Genomic DNA, 18,833 nt, shown 5'->3' with positions numbered 1-18,833 from the left:
GATAATGATGCCTTGATCCAAAAATCTGCCCAAGCTGGAAAACTGGAAGTTATTTTGACTTCTCTCTCTTCCTAATTTCCTACATTCAGCCATTTACCAAGCCTGTAGAGCCCACACTTGAAACCTGTCCACTTCTCTTCTTCCCCACAGCCTTCACGCTATAGTCCAGGCCACCCTTCACTTACCCTGGGGTCAGAACATCTGTTAAGGACTAGTTGGATATTATTCCTCCGTGGAATCTTAAGGATGTAGCTTCTTCTTACTTCTCTATCCTCATCCCTTTTCTTTTCACAGAGTGCCTTCAACATTCTGATCGGGCTTCAGTTCTCTCCCACCTTTTCTGTCCATGCTGCTTGAAACATTCTGCTCCTTGCTTGCCCGCTTTCTCCAACTTGTCTGGCTAATTCTTGTTACCCTTCAAGCCTAGTTGATACGTCACTTCCTCCAGAAAGCCTTCGCTGAGCTCACATGTCTTGGTTATTTATGTGTCCTTCCTCTGTAATCCTACAACACAGTGCATTTTCTCTACCATAGTACTTATCTTCTACTGCAATTCTCTTTATACTATTTGTGAGGGAAAGAAAACAAACTACAGTAACAACAAATTCCAACATTTCATTTTGTTCATTTATACTTGATATAATACAAATTTATTTATCCTAAAAGAAAGAACCAATAAAAGGACAAGCAAGTAGCTGAACGCTCTGTTCTGTAACCCATGCTGTGGCAGCTCTATCACATTTAAGTTGTGACTTCCAAGTCACTCTATGTCATAATACCTGGATAGCACATGAGGAAAGATCATGGAGGATCATATGTGTGATATTTTATAGGACAAGCCTTGAAGTGACAACCATCACTCCCACTCACAGTCCATTGCCTGGGACTTGGTACACGGCCACCACACCTAACTGCACAGGAGGCTAGGAAGTGTAGTTTCTCTGTGCTGGAAAGAAGAGGACTAGGTTTGGTGGCCAACAAGTAATCTGCCATATTGACCTTTATTCTCACTAAATTGTGTACTCCATAAGGGCAGGGGTAAAAACTCTCATTCTCTGCACTTTGTCTCCAATACTAGTACATAGCGGGAACTCGATAAGTATTTGTTGAATAAATGAAGCTGTGCATATCCTGTCTTTAAAGCACTTTTTTCTGCCCATCCTGCTGCTGGCTGCCCATTTTCGTTCCTCATACAGCATCACGTGAGGCAGCCTATAACACATCTCCCCGTATCTAACTGTATTCATGGAGCTGGTGTGTAGTATGTCTTTGGTGTTCATTGCTAGGCTATATTCTAAAATGATTGTTGTTGGTCATCTCTTATGTGAGCTTCTTATGAACCACAATGCCATTTATTTATTTATCTTATATATACTTCTTTCAGAGATTTGATTACCCATGTTTTCTATTTAAGGCATGCCCTTTCCCAGAATTGAGGTACCTGGGAAGTTGCCAGTCTATTCACTACTAACTAAAGCTTGAGGGTGAATGAGCATATTGGCTGCCATACTGTAAGGATATTGTTGAGAATATTGTACACATTTTACAGTATCTTTTTTATAAAGACTGGGGAGAAAATTTTTTTAATCATAATAAAAAGAATAGCTGTGTTTCTCTTAAAAATTGACTGTATTTATCTTATAATGTTCATCAATGGCATAACATACACTTATATATATATATTTATAGATATTTGATTTTTTTTAAATTTTATTTATTTTTGGCTGCATTGAGTCTGTTACTGTGTGCAGGTTTTTTCTAGTTGTGGCAAGCAAGGGCTACTCTTCGTTGCGGTGCGCAGGCTTCTCATTGCGGAGGCTTCTCTTTTTGCAGAGCACGGGTTCTAGACATGCAGGCTTCAGTAGTTGCAGCACGTGGGCTCAGTAGTTGTGGCTCATGGGCTCTAGAGCACAGGCTCAGTAGTTGTGGCGCACAGGCTTAGTTGCTCTGCGGCATGTGGGATCTTCCCAAACCAGGGATCAAACCCATGTCCCCTGCATTGGCAGGCAGATTCTAAACCACTGCTCCACCAGGGAAGTCCAATGGCATAGCATATACTTTTTATTTCTTAACATTGTTACTAAACAGTTCTGACCAAATGTGCAGTCCATATCTACTAAGAGAACACTACATCAAGGAATGCATTTTATGTAATATCCCCAGTCAGGTTTCAACAAAACTCAACATTCTTTTTCTAACTTTATTTTTCCTTGCCCTTGTTTTCTCTTTCTATCCACTTCTTTTATCTTCTTGCACTTGCATATTTATGTAAGCCACCATGAACATGTTTTGGAACAAAGGAGAAATACATATAAATAAAAAATCTATTAAATATTTGTCTTCCCTAGAGACATAAACATGTTTCAGTGTGCTGTGGTAGGGTATTTTTCTCCTTCAATCTACCTTGCTTTATATCCAGAGATATTTTCAAATGAATATGAATTAGTCTTTCATTTTGGGGGAAGGGAGGGAGGAGAATGGGAAATATGATGGCTTATAAAGATGGAGATGATTTTGAAAGCTAAGAATTGAAGTAAATATGAAACCATATTTAGTATGTGAAAATATTATATACAGTTGTGAAGATTCACTACAAGATAAGTTCCATGAGGGTGAGGACCTTGTCTTCATTGTTCATTGCATGTCGAATAGTCTTGCACACAGGAGACGCTAAAACAATATATTTTGAAAGTGTGAATATTGGGTGTGTAACCACAAGCATAGAACTTTTGAACTCAGTTTCCTAATTTATAAGATGAAGCCATTAGAGTATGTATTCACTAAGATTCTTTCCAACTCTTAACACTCCATGCTCTACGTACCACCCTTGTTAAGCATAGTGGCATATTTAAACATGTGAAAGTAAATACTTATGACAATTTGGGAATTTTTTTTCAAAGTAGGTTATCCAGCTCCATCTTCAACAGCCCTTGTAGATGTGACTACGTTGACTCCACATGTCACCCCTCCAAGTGCTCAAAGTGAGTATAGCAAGGCTTTCCTCATGTGACTCAAAAGAGACAACACAACACTACGGCTATGATAATATTGAGGTTTGGGCAAAATGCTATCTTTTTTTCATTTGATGTTGATATTTTGGTTTTGAGTTACTCTGTGGCAAGTTATAATCTGGTGACTATACTAATATGCCAATCACTGTAATCTTAAAAATATGGGTTGGTGATTTGTTATTATATTGTAATTTTCATTTGTCATGGGATTTTTAAGGTAATATTAATCTTGACAATACTCCCAGTGATCTGAGTTGGTGACAAGAACAGAAAAAGAAAGAAAATCAATGACAAGTTGGCATTAAACATAAACTACAGACTTTTGCTTATTATGCCAGCTAGTGTTCCCGTGTAGCAAAGCATATTTTCAATTTCAGATTTCCCCAAAGTCATATAGTTTAAAAATTCAGCACATCAAAGTAAAATTAAATTATAGCCTTATAAGAAAGTGGAATTCTGAAAATTTTGTCTTTCAGCCAGCAATTAACGACCTGACTACCCGGAGCTTCAACTACTCCTGGACCTCCAGTGGGAAAGACGCCAAATACTGTAAGTGTAACTGTGAGTGCCTTGGAGTACTCTGGGCCTCATTCATTTACCCAATACATATATTGAACAGCTACTGTGTGCTTTGTTTATAATCATATTAACAAATACTTACAAGGCATTGACAATGTTTAAAGCATTGTTGTAGTTGCTAGGGATATATCTGTAAACAAAACAGACCTAAGTTCCAAAATCCGGTGGAAGAGAGACACAAATAATGATAAGTGATACAGAAAAAATAAAGCAGAGAAGGGAGACAGTGAGAATCAAGGGTGAAGGGGCACTGCCCTTCTAAATAAAGTGGTCTTGAAAGGCCGTACTGAGGAAGGCAACATCTGAGTAAAGTAGAGATAAAAAAGCAAACTATCAGTAGATCTGGGGAAAGAGGGAGCTAGCTAGAATATGCGTATCACTAAAAAAAAAAAAAAAAAGGAAAAGAGAGAGCCCAGTGTGAGACACAGAAATGGTTTGTTACTTGTCATCTGACCAAGTAGCAGCAGGGTCTGCTGATGCTGCTTTAGCAGGTATTGACAGGATTTGAAAAGGAAGTATACTGCCTCTTAGTGGTACAAGACAAAGATCAGCATTGTGGGAAGCATCAAAGGATGTGGCTAAAGTGAAGAGAAACCTGGATGCCACAGGTGCAGGACTTCTGAATTTAACTCCCGGGCCCTTTGCCACAGAGTAAATGTGTATGTCCCTTTTAAAAAACATTTAAGTTGTACATTGAAAACGTCTAAAAGTCTTTTATACCCACTGGCTCAGTCAGTCATCTCACTGCTGGGAACTTGTCCTTAGGAAATAAATCAAAGAGAGAAAAGGAACCTGTGTAATATCGCTCTTTGAGCATAATTTATTTATTTTATCTCTTTTATGGACCTCAGGTTCACAGATTTAGATTAATCACAATCTTTAATTCATGACACAGTTTCATTCTTAGTCTGGGCATGACGCTCTATAATTTAATGTAACGCATTTCTCTCAACAAATACGTTGGTAATATAATAGACACCCATGAACTCAGTACCCAAATACAGGAATGAAAAGGCAGTATCAGAAGAGAGAGCACACAAAGAGATCCATAAGGCAGTGTAACCTAGTTGTATGTCAAAGGTGGCATGCAGAGTACTGTAAAAAGAAGAGACTGTTCAGCAAGTGGACCCAGGAACATTGATTTTTTTTTAAGAAAAGCATGTTAAAATGCACTCCCACCATGCACAGTACACAAAAATAAACTTTTGCTTTTGAATGGGCATACAAGGGATGGGATGGGGAGTAAATATTATTGTGTTATTTATAATAATTCCAAAATCTGTGTGTATGAGTTGGGGGTAGGATGAGATAATAACTCAATGGATATTATGAAGCCAAAAAATCAATAGCCAAAATGTACTAAGCTACATAGAAAAGGGTAGAAGCTGGAAATTTTTTAACAATCAGATATTAATTGATAATAAAAAGCATTAGACTGGGGATGAAAGTTCATACTTAATAGATTAACATTTATCCGATGTTAAACATAAATTGCTGTTAACATAAAATTGAGTTGTTTATAATAAACTATGCTGAAACTCTACGTACACTAGTTGTCACCCTTTACTCTTGATACTGTAATACAAGAAAGTTCCATGAGAGTGTTTTTTTGTTTGTTTACCTGTATCCACAGTGCCTGAGATAGTGCATGGTATTGAGTTGGTGCTCAACAAATATTGTTTAATCAATAAATGAATTAATACTTCTTGGTTACAGGGAAAGTAGATCATGTAACAATGGGGATAAAAATTTATTGGACAATGTTATAGGAAAAAGCTGGACTCCAACTTAAATTTATGCTATGATTGCATATAAATTATCCCATATTTTAATTAGCATCTGATGTTTTCCTTTGTTTATTTGAATTATTTGATTGTCTATTGAAATTATACTAGAACGTAAGATACACAAGAACAGGGACCTAAACCCTTTTCTGTTGTTCACTGTAGTATTCTAACATCTGTAATAGTGGCAGGCAACAGTAGGTGCTCAGCAAATATTTGTCAAATGATTGAAAAGGTATGTGTACATTTGGGCAAGGAAGAAAACACACACACACACAGTGAAAAGAAATGATCTGTTTAATTGAAAGTTTTGAGCTTTTTATTTATTTGTTTTACTTAAATTGTTATTACAATAGCATGTGTGCCCAGAATAAAATCCTTTTTATCCCGTGCATCACATCAATATGAAGCATAGAGGCCACCCAAGGTACTTTTTGCCCCATAAACTAGAAAATTGAAAGGGTCTTACTTGAAAGTGCTTCCTAATTTACACAAGTATATTCTTGGTCTTTTCAGTAGATTTCCTAATGAAATGAACTCTTGTAATCCTTCACATTTTCTGTCCTTCCACACTTGAAAACTTCATCTATCCTCAGACATCTCTTTATCATTCTTACCATAAAAATAGCCTTAGAAATTGTGAAATCTAGGAAGGGACTCTAAAACCCAACAAACAATTTCTTTTCCTGGCAGTGAAAACCCACATTTTTATTTATGCAAGAAGATCTTGTTAACCATTTGCCATTTTTCATCCATAAGCTTAGAGAAAAAATTCCCCACAGTGAGTTGCTCTATTTACAATCATTCACAAAAACACATTAGGATCCAACAAGTTAATATTGATTGCTCAGTCCCAAACTGTTTTTGAAACATGTTTCTACTCATTGGATTGGACTGCAATATGACATCCAATATTAGATGATGCATTTGGCAAGATTCGTATCAGGCATTGGTAATGGGATTTTTTTCTTCCAATATGTTTATTTCAATAGATTTATGAAATGTTCAGAGGGAAAAAAAGAATGATAATGGATGGATTTCTAGTGAAATAAACCCACTAGCAGTGTTTCTAGGGCCCTTGCTATTTATGAACACGTTCTATGGGATATTTGCTTATACATGCATTTTGTATAGCTCATATATATTTGGATGTCACAAGAAAGTTCTGAGTACATTGCATTTACCATAAATTTATTAGTGTATGTTTTAATATATTCTTTTGTTGTTATTTTGTTATTTATTAACTTGAAGAGGTCTTGGCTGCGATTCAAGAGTGTTGGAATCTAATCCTAGTTCAGCTTCCATATTTCCTACAGTCTAGAACAGTAATGCATATTTTACTGTAACCATCTATGAAATGGGGATACCAAATCTGAACTTCTAAATACCCAAAATGTATGAGCTTAATAACATCCTGGGACATATTTTCATCCTGACACAGGTGATCAGGCCATGGAGCAGAAAATTGAAGCTTAATTACTTTTTTCTCTCTGTTTTTTCCTGCCATCCATCTGGCCCAGTGGAGCCTAAAGCCACATTGAAATCAGTTTGTCTGTCTAAGTTAGGCAAGCAGAAAAATGATATGAGTCAATTTTTCCCATTACCAAAATCATCAAGTTCACTGTCACCACATGTGCGCGCGCACACACACACACACACACACACACAGGCCTCAGAGTACCTCTTATCAATCTCACATGAGGTCTTTATTCTGTTCTTTGATCTTGCATCCCATATTCTTCAAAATTTACATATTCTTCTTAAATCATACAAGTGCATTTCTTATCCTGTCCCTGGTCCTGGCTGTTTCTTCTCAAGTTCCTGGTTGTTTTGCCTAATAATTTCATAACAACCCCTTCTACTTTCCATAGGCAGAGGGTGATGGAGAAGCCAGAGTTGAGGAGTTGAGGGTCAATGGCAGGGACACAGCAATGCCAGGACCTATAATGATGCTGGGCCCTGTGTCAGGCTGCACCATAATCTCTTCAGTCCCTCCGTTCCCTGTTGGCCAGGATGCTGATTCTCTAAACTCACCATTCTTATTTTCAAATTATAAAATCTTATATGTCTCAGATCACATCTCTTTCCATTTTCCTTTTATCTAAAACACTGTTCTGCTCCCATTCTGTCACCTAATTCCTCATTAGGTCAGCCTCAAATTAAAGATTTATTCCTCTGAGTTAAAATTCTATCCTCTGTTAAAATACCAATTTCTGGGGGCTCCATGTTCTTCACAGTTAGTACACAAGCCCCATACTTCCAAAGCTCATAAATGTCATCTTTGTTAGGAAGAGCATAAGGGGGTCCAATTTATGGACTAAGTGATCATGGCAAGAGTGGACACAGTACCTGGTGCCAGTATTTGCATCCTGATGGAAGAGGTGATGCTGACCCAGTATATATTCCCCTTGAAGAAAAAGTTGAGGCAGAAGACCAAGATCAGTGAGATCTCTGTGTCCAAGCCCTGCATCTATGATTATTGCTTGCCACCCTATGCCTTTGTTCTAGGACAAAATTAAGGGCAGAAATCAGAGTGTCTTAAGGAAGATTGATTACTCAATATAAAGTCTGTACATGTAAAAATCATGCCAGAATTTTAGAAAAGTTCAGTTTGCCTCAAGAACCCTATAAGAGTACCAGAAATTCTCTGTGATGTTGTCAAAAGAGGAGCTGCCAAACCAGATAATCATGGACTTTTGTGTGATGGTAAGGATTTTCCTACAAAGGGAAAGATGCCTAACATGGCATAATATTATTGAGAACTGTAAGCCGGTTACAAATGAATGTCAAAAAATGTTATTGAAATTCAAGGAAAACGACAATGCTATCAAAGTTGATCTTGTTTTTACCATAGAAGTACCCTTTTAGGGTAGAATGGTATGCTAAGTTCACAGAGTCTCCTTGTCGAATAACCTTTATCAAAAGCTAAATTTAAAGGAATTGTGGAATTGTGATGTTATGCTAAAGGAGGGATATAAGAATTTATTTGAGAAACTCTAACCACACCATATCCCTATGTTCATATTTTCAACCAATAATGGTGATGTACTTAAGGACGTTATCCATCAAGCTGGTGTTTATCATCCAAATGTCAAAGTAGTGTTCATTCATGGAGTTTGATGAAAATGTGTTCTCAAAGGAGAATTAACCTATATATTTAACAAACATGATGATACCTTGAAGAACACAGAATATTTCAATCAATTAAAGGACAATAATAATTTAACTCTGCTGAGAGATTCCCAAGGAGACTTAAGAATGGCAGATGGAGTAGCCAGTGTTTCACACATCCTAAAAATTGGATATCTAAATGATGCAGTGGGTGAGCTTTTAGAAAAAGTATTGTTTTAGTGAAAGATAAATCACTGGAGATAGCCAGCTCTATCTTACTGAGGATTCTATAAACTGGTATTCTTCAGAAAGACCTCTCTCCTATGGGAGCAGTTAATACAAGAACTGCCCATCTCTTAATCTTGCTGAAACGCTCTTAATTGTAATATATTCTTGCTCTTGAAGTTTTTCCTTTACATTACTAATATATTTTCAGATATGTTAAGTCTATCAGCTGGAAGCTTCTTTTTCTTCACCTCTCTCAACACATTTTCCTCTTTATTTTTTTTTTAATTTTAAGATTTTGAAAAATCTTAACGCCAAAATCAGAAAAATAACTCCCTAGTTTTCCAAAGTGGATTTTGTAATTCAGTTTTATCACACATATTTTGAGATCTTTTTATACTTGGAAAGTTTACAGAAGGCCAACAAGAAATTTTATGAAATGGTCAAGTCATTTACATGATTTTAAGTTAAGTATTGCCATTTTTGCAATTTGGATGGATCACGCTGATGGTATTATCATCTCCTGAAATTGTATTATGTTTGGTTTTCTTGTTTGGAGAAAATCAAAATTGACCAGAAAAGACTGGCACTCTGTATTTAATGAAAAAACAGTTGGTATCCACATGTAACTGATCATTACAAGTGTTCTATATTGACTCGCTGATAATAAACATAAAATAGAAAATCTTTTTTTAAATACCCTTTTCTCTCAAGGTGATAGCACTTGTTAAACCATTCATATCTTAGCATAAATTAATTTATCTAATTTATCAGATCCTTTCTTGCAAACAGACTTTGAAGAGATAAGAAATAAAGGCATCAGGCCCTAAAAGTAGGAAGTAAAGGAGACACCATATTGGGCAAAAAATCCATAAGGTTATCCAGCACGAACTGCCTTCTTCATAATTTTACCTAAATCCAGGCCTGGCTCCAATTTCTTTTTAGTTGCTTTTGCTCTTTGTCAATCAAACTCCTGGCTTAATGGCTTAAACATTAAAAATTGGCATTTAAAAAGTACCCAGTCCACTGTCATCTATAGACCTTGGCATTCTGTCTAGAACAAAAAGGATCAAGATCACATGTACAGGTTCATAGAACTATATTGAAGATAAGAACATCTCCCTGACCTAGACAAACTCAAAATAGCTATATACAAAATCACCCTAACCTGGGGGGGTGACACCAAGTGGAGCAGCTATTGCAGACTGTCCTGTGAGCAATCCCCAGAAAGCAGTGACTTTCAGTTCTTCCAAAGGGCCTGGTAACATACCTTTGTCTGCAGCTGTAACTGCCACTGGCATCTAGAGAGAAAACAAGAAAGGGTCAGGCTAAGGAGGGTTTTAATGTTTGTTTTATTTTATTTTGGTTTTGCTTATTGTTTTGGTCTTGACACAAAAGAAAGTATTCAGCTGGGAAAATCACATATACTAATGTTTTAAATAAATGAGCATAATGTTTTTCTACTGACTATAACCATATACTATTGTAGTTATTTTACTTTACATTACATTATAGGCATGTTATCAGGTACAGATATGTGGAGTCTGCCAAGAAGTGGAACTTTCTTGCCAGAGTTGGAGAGCTAAACAAAATGAGTTAATATATCTATTTCAAAGGCCATATGTGCTGCTGGAATTTGCTGCCATCCACTCAAGGGGAAGGTTTGCCTCTGAATGTGTCAGAAGGACTCACCTAGCAGCTAACCAGTCCTGTAACCACAGGGGTCTGTTTATTCGCTGTTGACACTTCAGTTTTCATGGTCAAACAATAATGTCAGCTTACACTTCAGACTATACTACAAAGCTACAGTAATCAAGAGAGTATGGTACTGGCACAAAAACAGAAATATAGATCAATGGAACAGGAGAGAAAGCCCAGAGATAAACCCACGCACATATGGTCACCTTATCTTTGATAAAGGAGGCAAGAATATACAGTGGAGAAAAGACAGCTTCTTCAATAAGTGGTGCTGGGAAAACTGGACAGCTACATGTAAAAGAATGAAATTAGAATACTCCCTAACACCATACACAAAAATAAACTCAAAATGGATTAAGGACCTAAATGTAAGGCCAGACACTATTAAACTCTTAGAGGAAAACATAGGCAGAACACTCTATGACATAAATCACAGCAAGATCCTTTTGGACCCACCTCCTAGAGTAATGGAAATAAAAACAAAAATAAACAAATGGGACCTAATGAAACTTAAAAGCTTTTGTACAGCAAAGGAAACCATAAACAAGACAAAAAGACAGCCCTCAGAATGGGAGAAAATATTTGCAAATAAAGCAACTGACAAAGGATTAATCTCCAAAATATATAAGCAGCTCATGCAGCTCAATAACAAAAAAACAACCCAATCCAAAAATGGGCAGAAGACCTAAATAGACATTTCCCCAAAGAAGATATACAGATTGCCAACAAACACATGAAAGAATGCTCAACATCATTAATCATTAGAGAAATGCAAATCAAAACTACAATGTGATATCATCTCACACCAGTCAGAATGGCCATCATCAAAAAATCTACAAACAGTAAATGCTGGAGAGGGTGTGAACCCTCAGGCACTGTTGGTGGGAATGTAAATTGATACAGCCACTATGGAGAACAGTATGGAGGTTCCTAAAAAAACTAAAAATAGAACTACCATATGACCCAGCAATCCCACTACTGGGCATATACCCTGAGAAAACCATAATTCAAAAAGAGTCATGTACCACAATATTCATTGCAGCTCTATTTACAATAGCCAGGACATGGAAGCAACCTAAGGGTCCATCAACAGATGAATGGATAAAGAAGATGTAGCACATATATACAATGGAATATTACTCAGCCATAAAAAGAAACAAAATTGAGCTATTTGTAGTGAGGTGGATGGACCCAGAGTCTTTCATACAGAGTGAAGTAAGTCAGAAACAGAAAAACAAATACCGTATGCTAACACATATATATGGAATCTAAAAAAAAAAGTGATTCTGAAGAACCTAGGGGCAGGACAGGAATAAAGATGCAGACATAGAGAATGGACCTGAGGACATGGGGAGGGGGAAGGGTAAGCTGGGACAAAGTGAGAGAGTGGCATGGACATATATACACTACCAAATGTACAATAGATAGCTAGTGGGAAACAGCCGCATAGCACAGGGAGAACACCTCGGTGCTTTGTGACCACCTAGAGGGGTGGGATAGGGAGGGTGGGAGGGAGGGAGATGCAAGAGGGAAGAGATATGGGAACATGTGTATATGTATAACTGATTCACTTTGTTATAAAGCAGAAACTAACACACCATTGTAAAACAATTATACTCCAATAAAGATGTTAAAAAAAAAAGTCCTATTGGTATCTTTTCTTTACTGAAGGCCACTATAACACACCTGGGCTTTCATTCTTTTAGCTCATCTGTGGGATAGACATGACAACAGTCACAACACACTCTGTGGGGCTGGAAAAAACCTCTCCTAGTGTTTTCTTCCATTTCTTCTTCCTGCTTTAAATGGCTGTGATCAAAACCTTCCCTATTAGAAACATCTGGACCACAAGGATTCCCTCAACTCCCACTTTATTTTGGGACATTCTAATGTGTGCTGAAATTTTAGGTTCAATTAAAGGTCAAGAAGAGACAATAAAATAGTCTTATACAGATTAACTTTTCCATTATCTTCTTCCTTTAGCAGCTTCATGGATGCCCAGCGAAACGTACATTTCATCCCCCTCAAGGGCAGGTTCGACACTTCATGGTGAGCACTTAGGGAAAATTTAGTGTCAGGGAAGGTTGTGGTGTGCTTTATTTGATCAGAGGTGGAAAAATGAGAACAAAGCCAATCTCAGGCATTTAAAAGTGCATCTTGATGAAAACGACAGTGATGATAAAAATGACAACGGATGGGGGCTTCCCTGGTGGCGCAGTGGTTGAGAGTCCGCCTGCTGATGCAGGGGACACAGGTTCATGCCCCGGTCCGGGAAGATCCCATGTGCCGTGGAGCGGCTGGGCCCGTGAGCCATGGCTACTGAGCCTGCGCGTCCGGAGCCTGTGCTCCACAACGGGAGAGGCCACAACAGTGAGAGGCCCACGTACCGCAAAAAAAAAAAAAAAAAAAATTGACAATGGATGGAACCAAAATTCTTCCCAGTCACTCAAAAAAGATAATCAGAGACCAAGTCTTAGATTTGTCTCTATTTTATTTCAAAATGAAATCTACATAATAGCATTTGGGGGCCAAATAAATCCATTAAAGTGCATTTTAAGTTTTAATTTTCCATTGGAAAATGGAATAATTTGTTGACATGGATTTGTCTGCTCAGATGTTGCAAAGGAATTTTTATTGATTTTATCAAACATATTAGAGTGGGAAGAATCAGTATTTTGATTCATTGGACCTCTGATAACCTGGGCTACTATGGATAAGCCTCATCTTTCCATGACACCAACTTCAGACATTTTCCCATAACCACTTCTCATGGAGATTCTTTAGCAGATATTATTTTGTTTTATGTGCTGTATTGTTTCTCTCTTTTTTTAAAAACCAATAGGAAGTTTCACTCTTTGGTAACTGTTAGACAGATCCTAGGATACCAGTCCTGCGTAAATTGGTCCTTAGTAAAATTTACAGATAATATTTTAGGAGCATTTAGGCCATTCAAATTGAGCCCTTGCTAATAGCAAGTGAAGTCCAATCACAATTTTACACTTCTTGACCAGGTGGAGATGGTCATTAGGATCAGTTCCGATATTCCCTTTATATCGCTAGGTGACACCTTCACCAGCATAGCCAGAGCATTTTCAGAAGTTCCCACAACTGCCAGTGGATCTACTAAAAATAATCATATCCATATCACTGGTGAGTCATTTACCATTTTTTAAAATTTTATGTTTTATTCACTCAATAAGTATTTACTGAGTACCTACCATTTGTCAGGTACTGTGCCAGTTGTTGGGAAAACACTTGCCTCCTGAAGATTATAATCTATTATAGAGGATATTTAGTAAATAAATAATCACACAATTAAATTTATTTGTGACACATCTTATGGTATAGTACAAGGTGTTGCCAGAGTCTAACAAAAGCTCTGATTTTATTTTTATTTTATTTATTTATTTATTTATTTTTTGCGGTATGTGGGCCTCTCACTGCTGTGGCCTCTCCCGTTGCGGAGCACAGGCTCCGGACGCGCAGGCTCAGTGGCCACGGCTCACGGGCCCAGCCGTTCCGCGGCATGTGGGATCTTCCCAGACTGGGGCATGAACCCGTGTCCCCTGCATCGGCAGGCGGACTCTCAACCACTGTGCCACCAGGGAAGCCCGAAAGCTCTGATTTTAATTGGGGAACAAGAAAGGATTCTCTGAGGATATATTTAAAATTAAAATCTGAAAAATGAATGAGAATTAGCCAGGTAAAAAGTAGTGAGAAACATTTCAGTTCTGTGAAAGTATAGTCTGATTGTTGGAACAAAGAGTATTCCTATAATTCAACTAATAAAATTTTGTCAATGCTAAATGTAATCCCTTGTTTCATATCATAAGAGGTCATGGTATTCAATAAAGTTAGGACCCTCCCAACTCAGATCTTGTTGTAAATTCAGAGCCATAATCAACTCTTTCCCTTCAGAAGGTATTCACTTAACTGGTGAACGTTCCACCTGGGGACTCAGTTTATTTCATATTGAGGGTCATACAGTCCTCAGTCACTGGAGCATCATCCATCCTGCACACCACATAGCAGTAGAGCTGCAAACTGACATCCTACTAACATCTTTAACTATTGGTGCCTTAAAGAACTGCCTAATTGAGAGACAGGGCAAGATTGGAGCTCTGCTTCTCCACTAAGACATTCCTGAAGTCAATGGTCTCATTTTCTATATTTGGTTGGGAGAAAATTAGTAAGCATTGATGGAAGACCTATTAGAAGACCTATTTAAAACCTTTTGTTCTTTCATTTCTCTAAAACTTTGGAGGTAAAATGTTATATTCCACCATATTACCAGTGTAGAGCTTAGAAAGTCTTGACTTTACAAAACAGAAATTTATGTAGTCCTAAATTGACCTCTTGTGAGATTATTTCTTTTGTGATCATGATATTCCAGTGGTTTGAACTACTGTGAACTCTCTAGCCACCTGTGCATACAATGAGCCACATGGTTACGTATTTTAGGACTGTGTGAGCTTGCAGGGTACCCTCAGTGCCTGCTTTGACAGGGCTAGAGTAGCGTGAGCATCAGGAAGACCTTGAATCCCTGGATACGTGTTGTAAGAGGAAAAATCTTCAGCACTGATACCCAGTGTTAACATGACATCATGTGGCTGCCATCCAAACTACGTAAAACATAGAAGAGATTTGGTAACTAATATTTTAAATCCAGTTTTTTGGCCTGTAGTTTTTGAAACTTTGCTTTATGAAAAGCAGTGTAATAAATCTGAGGCAATCAAAAAAATTAAAAAACTAGTCTCCACCTACAATCAGTTTATAATCTAGTTAAAATGATGAAAAAAAACCAATCCAGATAATTCTGATACAAAAATGCACTTCTTGCCCAAATAATTTATGTAATCTGAAGAGCTAATGATCTACCTATAATGTATTAGGACTTTCACTGGAGTGTTGTTAGGAATAAGAAAAGCCTGGAAACAATTTAACCATCTAACATTAAGGGGCCAATTAAATAAACTATGGTAGGTCCATACATTGGGGAACTAGCCAGTAATTTAATATTGTAGAATGAGGAAAACCTCTATGCACTTCTGTGAAAAGTATTCCAAGAATGTTTTTTAAGAGAAAGAAACCAGGAACAGAACAGTATGTACAGTATGCCCCCATTTGTAATAAGAAGGGATATATATTCATGGTACATATATTTGCTTATATATGCGTAAAAAATTTCTGATAGGATACATAATTAACTATTAAAAGTTATTGCCTCTAGTGTGGGTAGCTGGCATCTGAAGAAGTAAGGATACTTCCTTTTCATTGTAGTTTTGTATTTCTGTATTATTTGAATCTTTAACATGATCATAAAACACTTTTTAAAAAGGAAAAAATTAAGCAACTATATAATTATAAACATTCCCTTTTATTCTCTGCCAGGCAGAACCAGACAATCTTATTTCCTAAGAGAGTTTGTTTTCTTAATTTTTCCTTCATGTTAGAGAAAAAGTAAAACAGTCCAGAATATTATATTTATATTGCCTCTGGCCTTTTTGGCTTTGGACTTTCAGGCCTTTGATTTGTTATAATGCTTTTTACTCTTTCCTCCTCCTCCTAACACACGAATATTCCATAAAGCATTTAATGACTCCTTAAAGAATAAGAAAATCCAAAGCTAGACCAATATTTCTACATATAAAGTTTTCTTTACTAAAGTGAATTTGGGAAACAAATTTACAGATGATCAGTTTTATTTATTCATTCTTACAAATACCATTTCACTGGGCACCATGTGCCAGGAATTGTCCAGGGTCTTGAGGAAATGAAAAAAAAGAAAAGATCACTTCTGGAACATTCTAACAAGAAAGACATTCATGTAAAAAAAAGCAATTGTATAAATGCAAAAACAGATATGAGAACAAGGCATAGATATGGTCCCAGAGCATGACTGTGATCAATGAACACCCCATGGCCTTTGGAGAAAACGTGTTTCAAGTAAGCAAACTAATTCAATTCATCCTGCTTTCCAGTTGCCAAACTTTGGCACTAAAGTTCATCTCTCTTTATGCCCTTTTCAGGTATTGTGGTTAATCAGTCCAAAGATGGAATGTCCTGGCCAGTGACTGTGGCAGCTTTGCTCTTTTCCTGCCTTGTATTGTTTGGTCTTGGAGTGAGAAAATAGGGTCAATACCAAAAAGAAATGTGAGTCCAGTACTAAGATATGCAGGAACAGATACTTTTTTCAGTACAAAATATTCACTCAGCACTTTAAATATCATTCCTAGCATTTATCTCATATTTAACTGAGGAAGTAAGGCTCAGAGAAGCTCAGAGAGGCTACCTAGCTTCCCCAGCACCACACAGTTGGGATTAGATGCACAACTTCTGACTTCGTCCCACCTCTCCCTGTTTAGGCTGGAGCACTCCCTGGATGGAACAAGGCAGTGGGCATGAAATGAGAACTGAAACGGATTTTTCTTTTAATCTTCATTATTTTTTTCATTTTCATGCATCTCTGAACTGCCTGGGCCCAGCTGGGCCTAGATGCTCAAGTGTGAAATTGAGTGAGAAAGATAATTTTAAGAAATTTCCAGCTGCTTTTCAGCAGAATGGGCTTTTACTGCCCTTTTCCTTTTTCCCCATGGGGAAAAGCAAGCAAGCAATGAGTTACCCCTTTTCTGTCTTGTTGAAATATTTTCTAAAACTCTCCTCCCTCCACTCTTCTTTCTGAAATGACATGGAAGGTTAAGCCTCACTTTTCTGACTCGGCTATTTTGGATCAGTCTGGATTAGGCCATGCCTAGAGGAGACCCTCAGAATACATAGAGCTGATCTTCCACGTATCTTACGACTACTGTCTCAGATCACATTGACCATGTGCTCTACCTTCTACTTAGAGTACCCTCAAAGACTCTACAGCCATGTGCAAGGAGTGTTTTGTGGTGAATAAAACACCAAACAGAGTCAGAAATTCTGGATTCTTGTCCAAGTACTACACTTTGGCCACCACGCGACCTTGAGAAATTCTTCATTTCCCATAAAAGATAGAAGTGCAAATTTCTTAGAATTTTGTCCACCTTTTGATATACATTGTCTCCATTAAAGCATCAGAGAACCAGGTAATAAGTGTTGGGATGTTTATATTAAAATGAGAAAATGGGAATCTGAAAATATGAATTGATTTTTTTTAATTGTTCTGTATTCAAATGTCTGTGTTATATAGAGATGAAAAACAACCTCTCCCTCTCTCTGGAGAAACTAAGGTACTATGGATTGGTAGACAAAGGGTAGAAGTATTTGAGTCATGGACATAAATCTGCTCACAGATATACCTCTATTTCCTGATATCAAGAGAGCTGGAGCATTTGTACAGCTAAATGCCACACTCACCTTTATGCTTGAGGCACTTCAGAGAGAGAGATGAATTGTGCTAACATAGAACAGTACTTTATACAAAGACAACCTTAAGAATATTCACTAAAACAAACAGAAGGGATGTGGGCATCATCCATCCAGTACCTATCAACTCAGAGACTCAGGGGAGTTTACTTCCCGCTTCCATCCTTCCCCACAGTATACACGCAGTGAGTGGGTGAAGGCTGGGGGTAAGGTTGGCAAAGGGACTATTAGAAAAGCTGCCATCTTTGGTCCCAGAATTTTAAAATTTTGTCCCTGAAGGAATGTTTTAACCCACATAAGAGAAACACTTCTATTAGGAGGCAGTTGCCATGGAGAGTGTAGGTTCTGGTTAAAAGTCTTGAATTGCTGGTCTGGTTCCTTTGAACAAGTTGCTTAAAACCTCTGAGCTTAAAACCTCTGAGCCTCAGTTTTATCTATGGAATGGTGACAATAATATTCAATTCCTAAATACAAATTATATAATGCTGTGATTAAAATGATTTACAAATTATAAAGTATCACATAAATACTAATTAACGCTACTATCATAACAGGACTAAAAAGCAGGTTATGCCAGGAAAAAAATCTGAGAGAACCAGGGAAGCATGTCTCTTTCACTTTCTCTGTTTCCTACTTAAAAAAATATATTATACATACATACATCACCCCCTGACATTCTCAGCGTTGAAGGAGCGATGTTTCGTTCCTAGCGTGGAAAGACCTCCGCCTTTCAAGCCGCCTCACCTCCCATCAAGTACACCTATATTCAAGAGTCCATTGGAGGTGATCTGCCTTGTCATGAGCTGGAGACACTCTAGTCCTCTGAGACTTTGCCACACAAGAAAAACTCTGCTAGAATCCTATCAAAAAGATAGATATTGATATTTATATTTATTAATATAGTCACCCTCTAGCCAAGTCTCTACTGCAGTTGAAATGGATGTCAGAATTGAATGACCTGTTTTCCCAGCAACTCACCCTCTTTCATCTGCACATGCTGGAAATTTAAACAAGAGTGAGAGGCTATGTGAAGCTCACACCTAATGCTATCTGCAGGGATTTTCTTGCTTATGTA

General features: G+C 37.4%; 1 protein-coding gene and 1 pseudogene across 2 annotated transcripts in view; both read left to right on the top strand.

Annotated features, from left to right (window-relative positions):
• CD96 (CD96 molecule) overlaps positions 1-18,576 on the top strand; it is a gene marked incomplete at both ends in the record, with an annotated part of 80,301 nt that extends 61,725 nt beyond the window's left edge. Inside the window, 8 exon segments of the mRNA XM_082624361.1 lie at positions 2,904-2,981; positions 3,492-3,560; positions 12,395-12,457; positions 13,469-13,558; positions 16,438-16,538; positions 16,542-16,561; positions 18,469-18,497; positions 18,500-18,576. Of these exon segments, the coding sequence (XP_082480487.1) occupies positions 2,904-2,981; positions 3,492-3,560; positions 12,395-12,457; positions 13,469-13,558; positions 16,438-16,538; positions 16,542-16,561; positions 18,469-18,497; positions 18,500-18,576 (527 nt within the window).
• On the top strand, positions 8,063-8,725 carry LOC309806539 (cytosolic 5'-nucleotidase 3A-like; annotated as a pseudogene). The gene has a single exon. The product of its transcript is annotated as a cytosolic 5'-nucleotidase 3A-like (transcript).
• Positions 18,577-18,833: the final 257 nt, after the last annotated feature.

Source organism: Mesoplodon mirus (genome assembly GCF_964341445.2).
Source record: "Mesoplodon mirus genome assembly, chromosome: 6".
Lineage (NCBI taxonomy): Eukaryota > Metazoa > Chordata > Mammalia > Artiodactyla > Ziphiidae > Mesoplodon > Mesoplodon mirus.
This window is presented reverse-complemented; position numbering and strand designations above follow the sequence as displayed.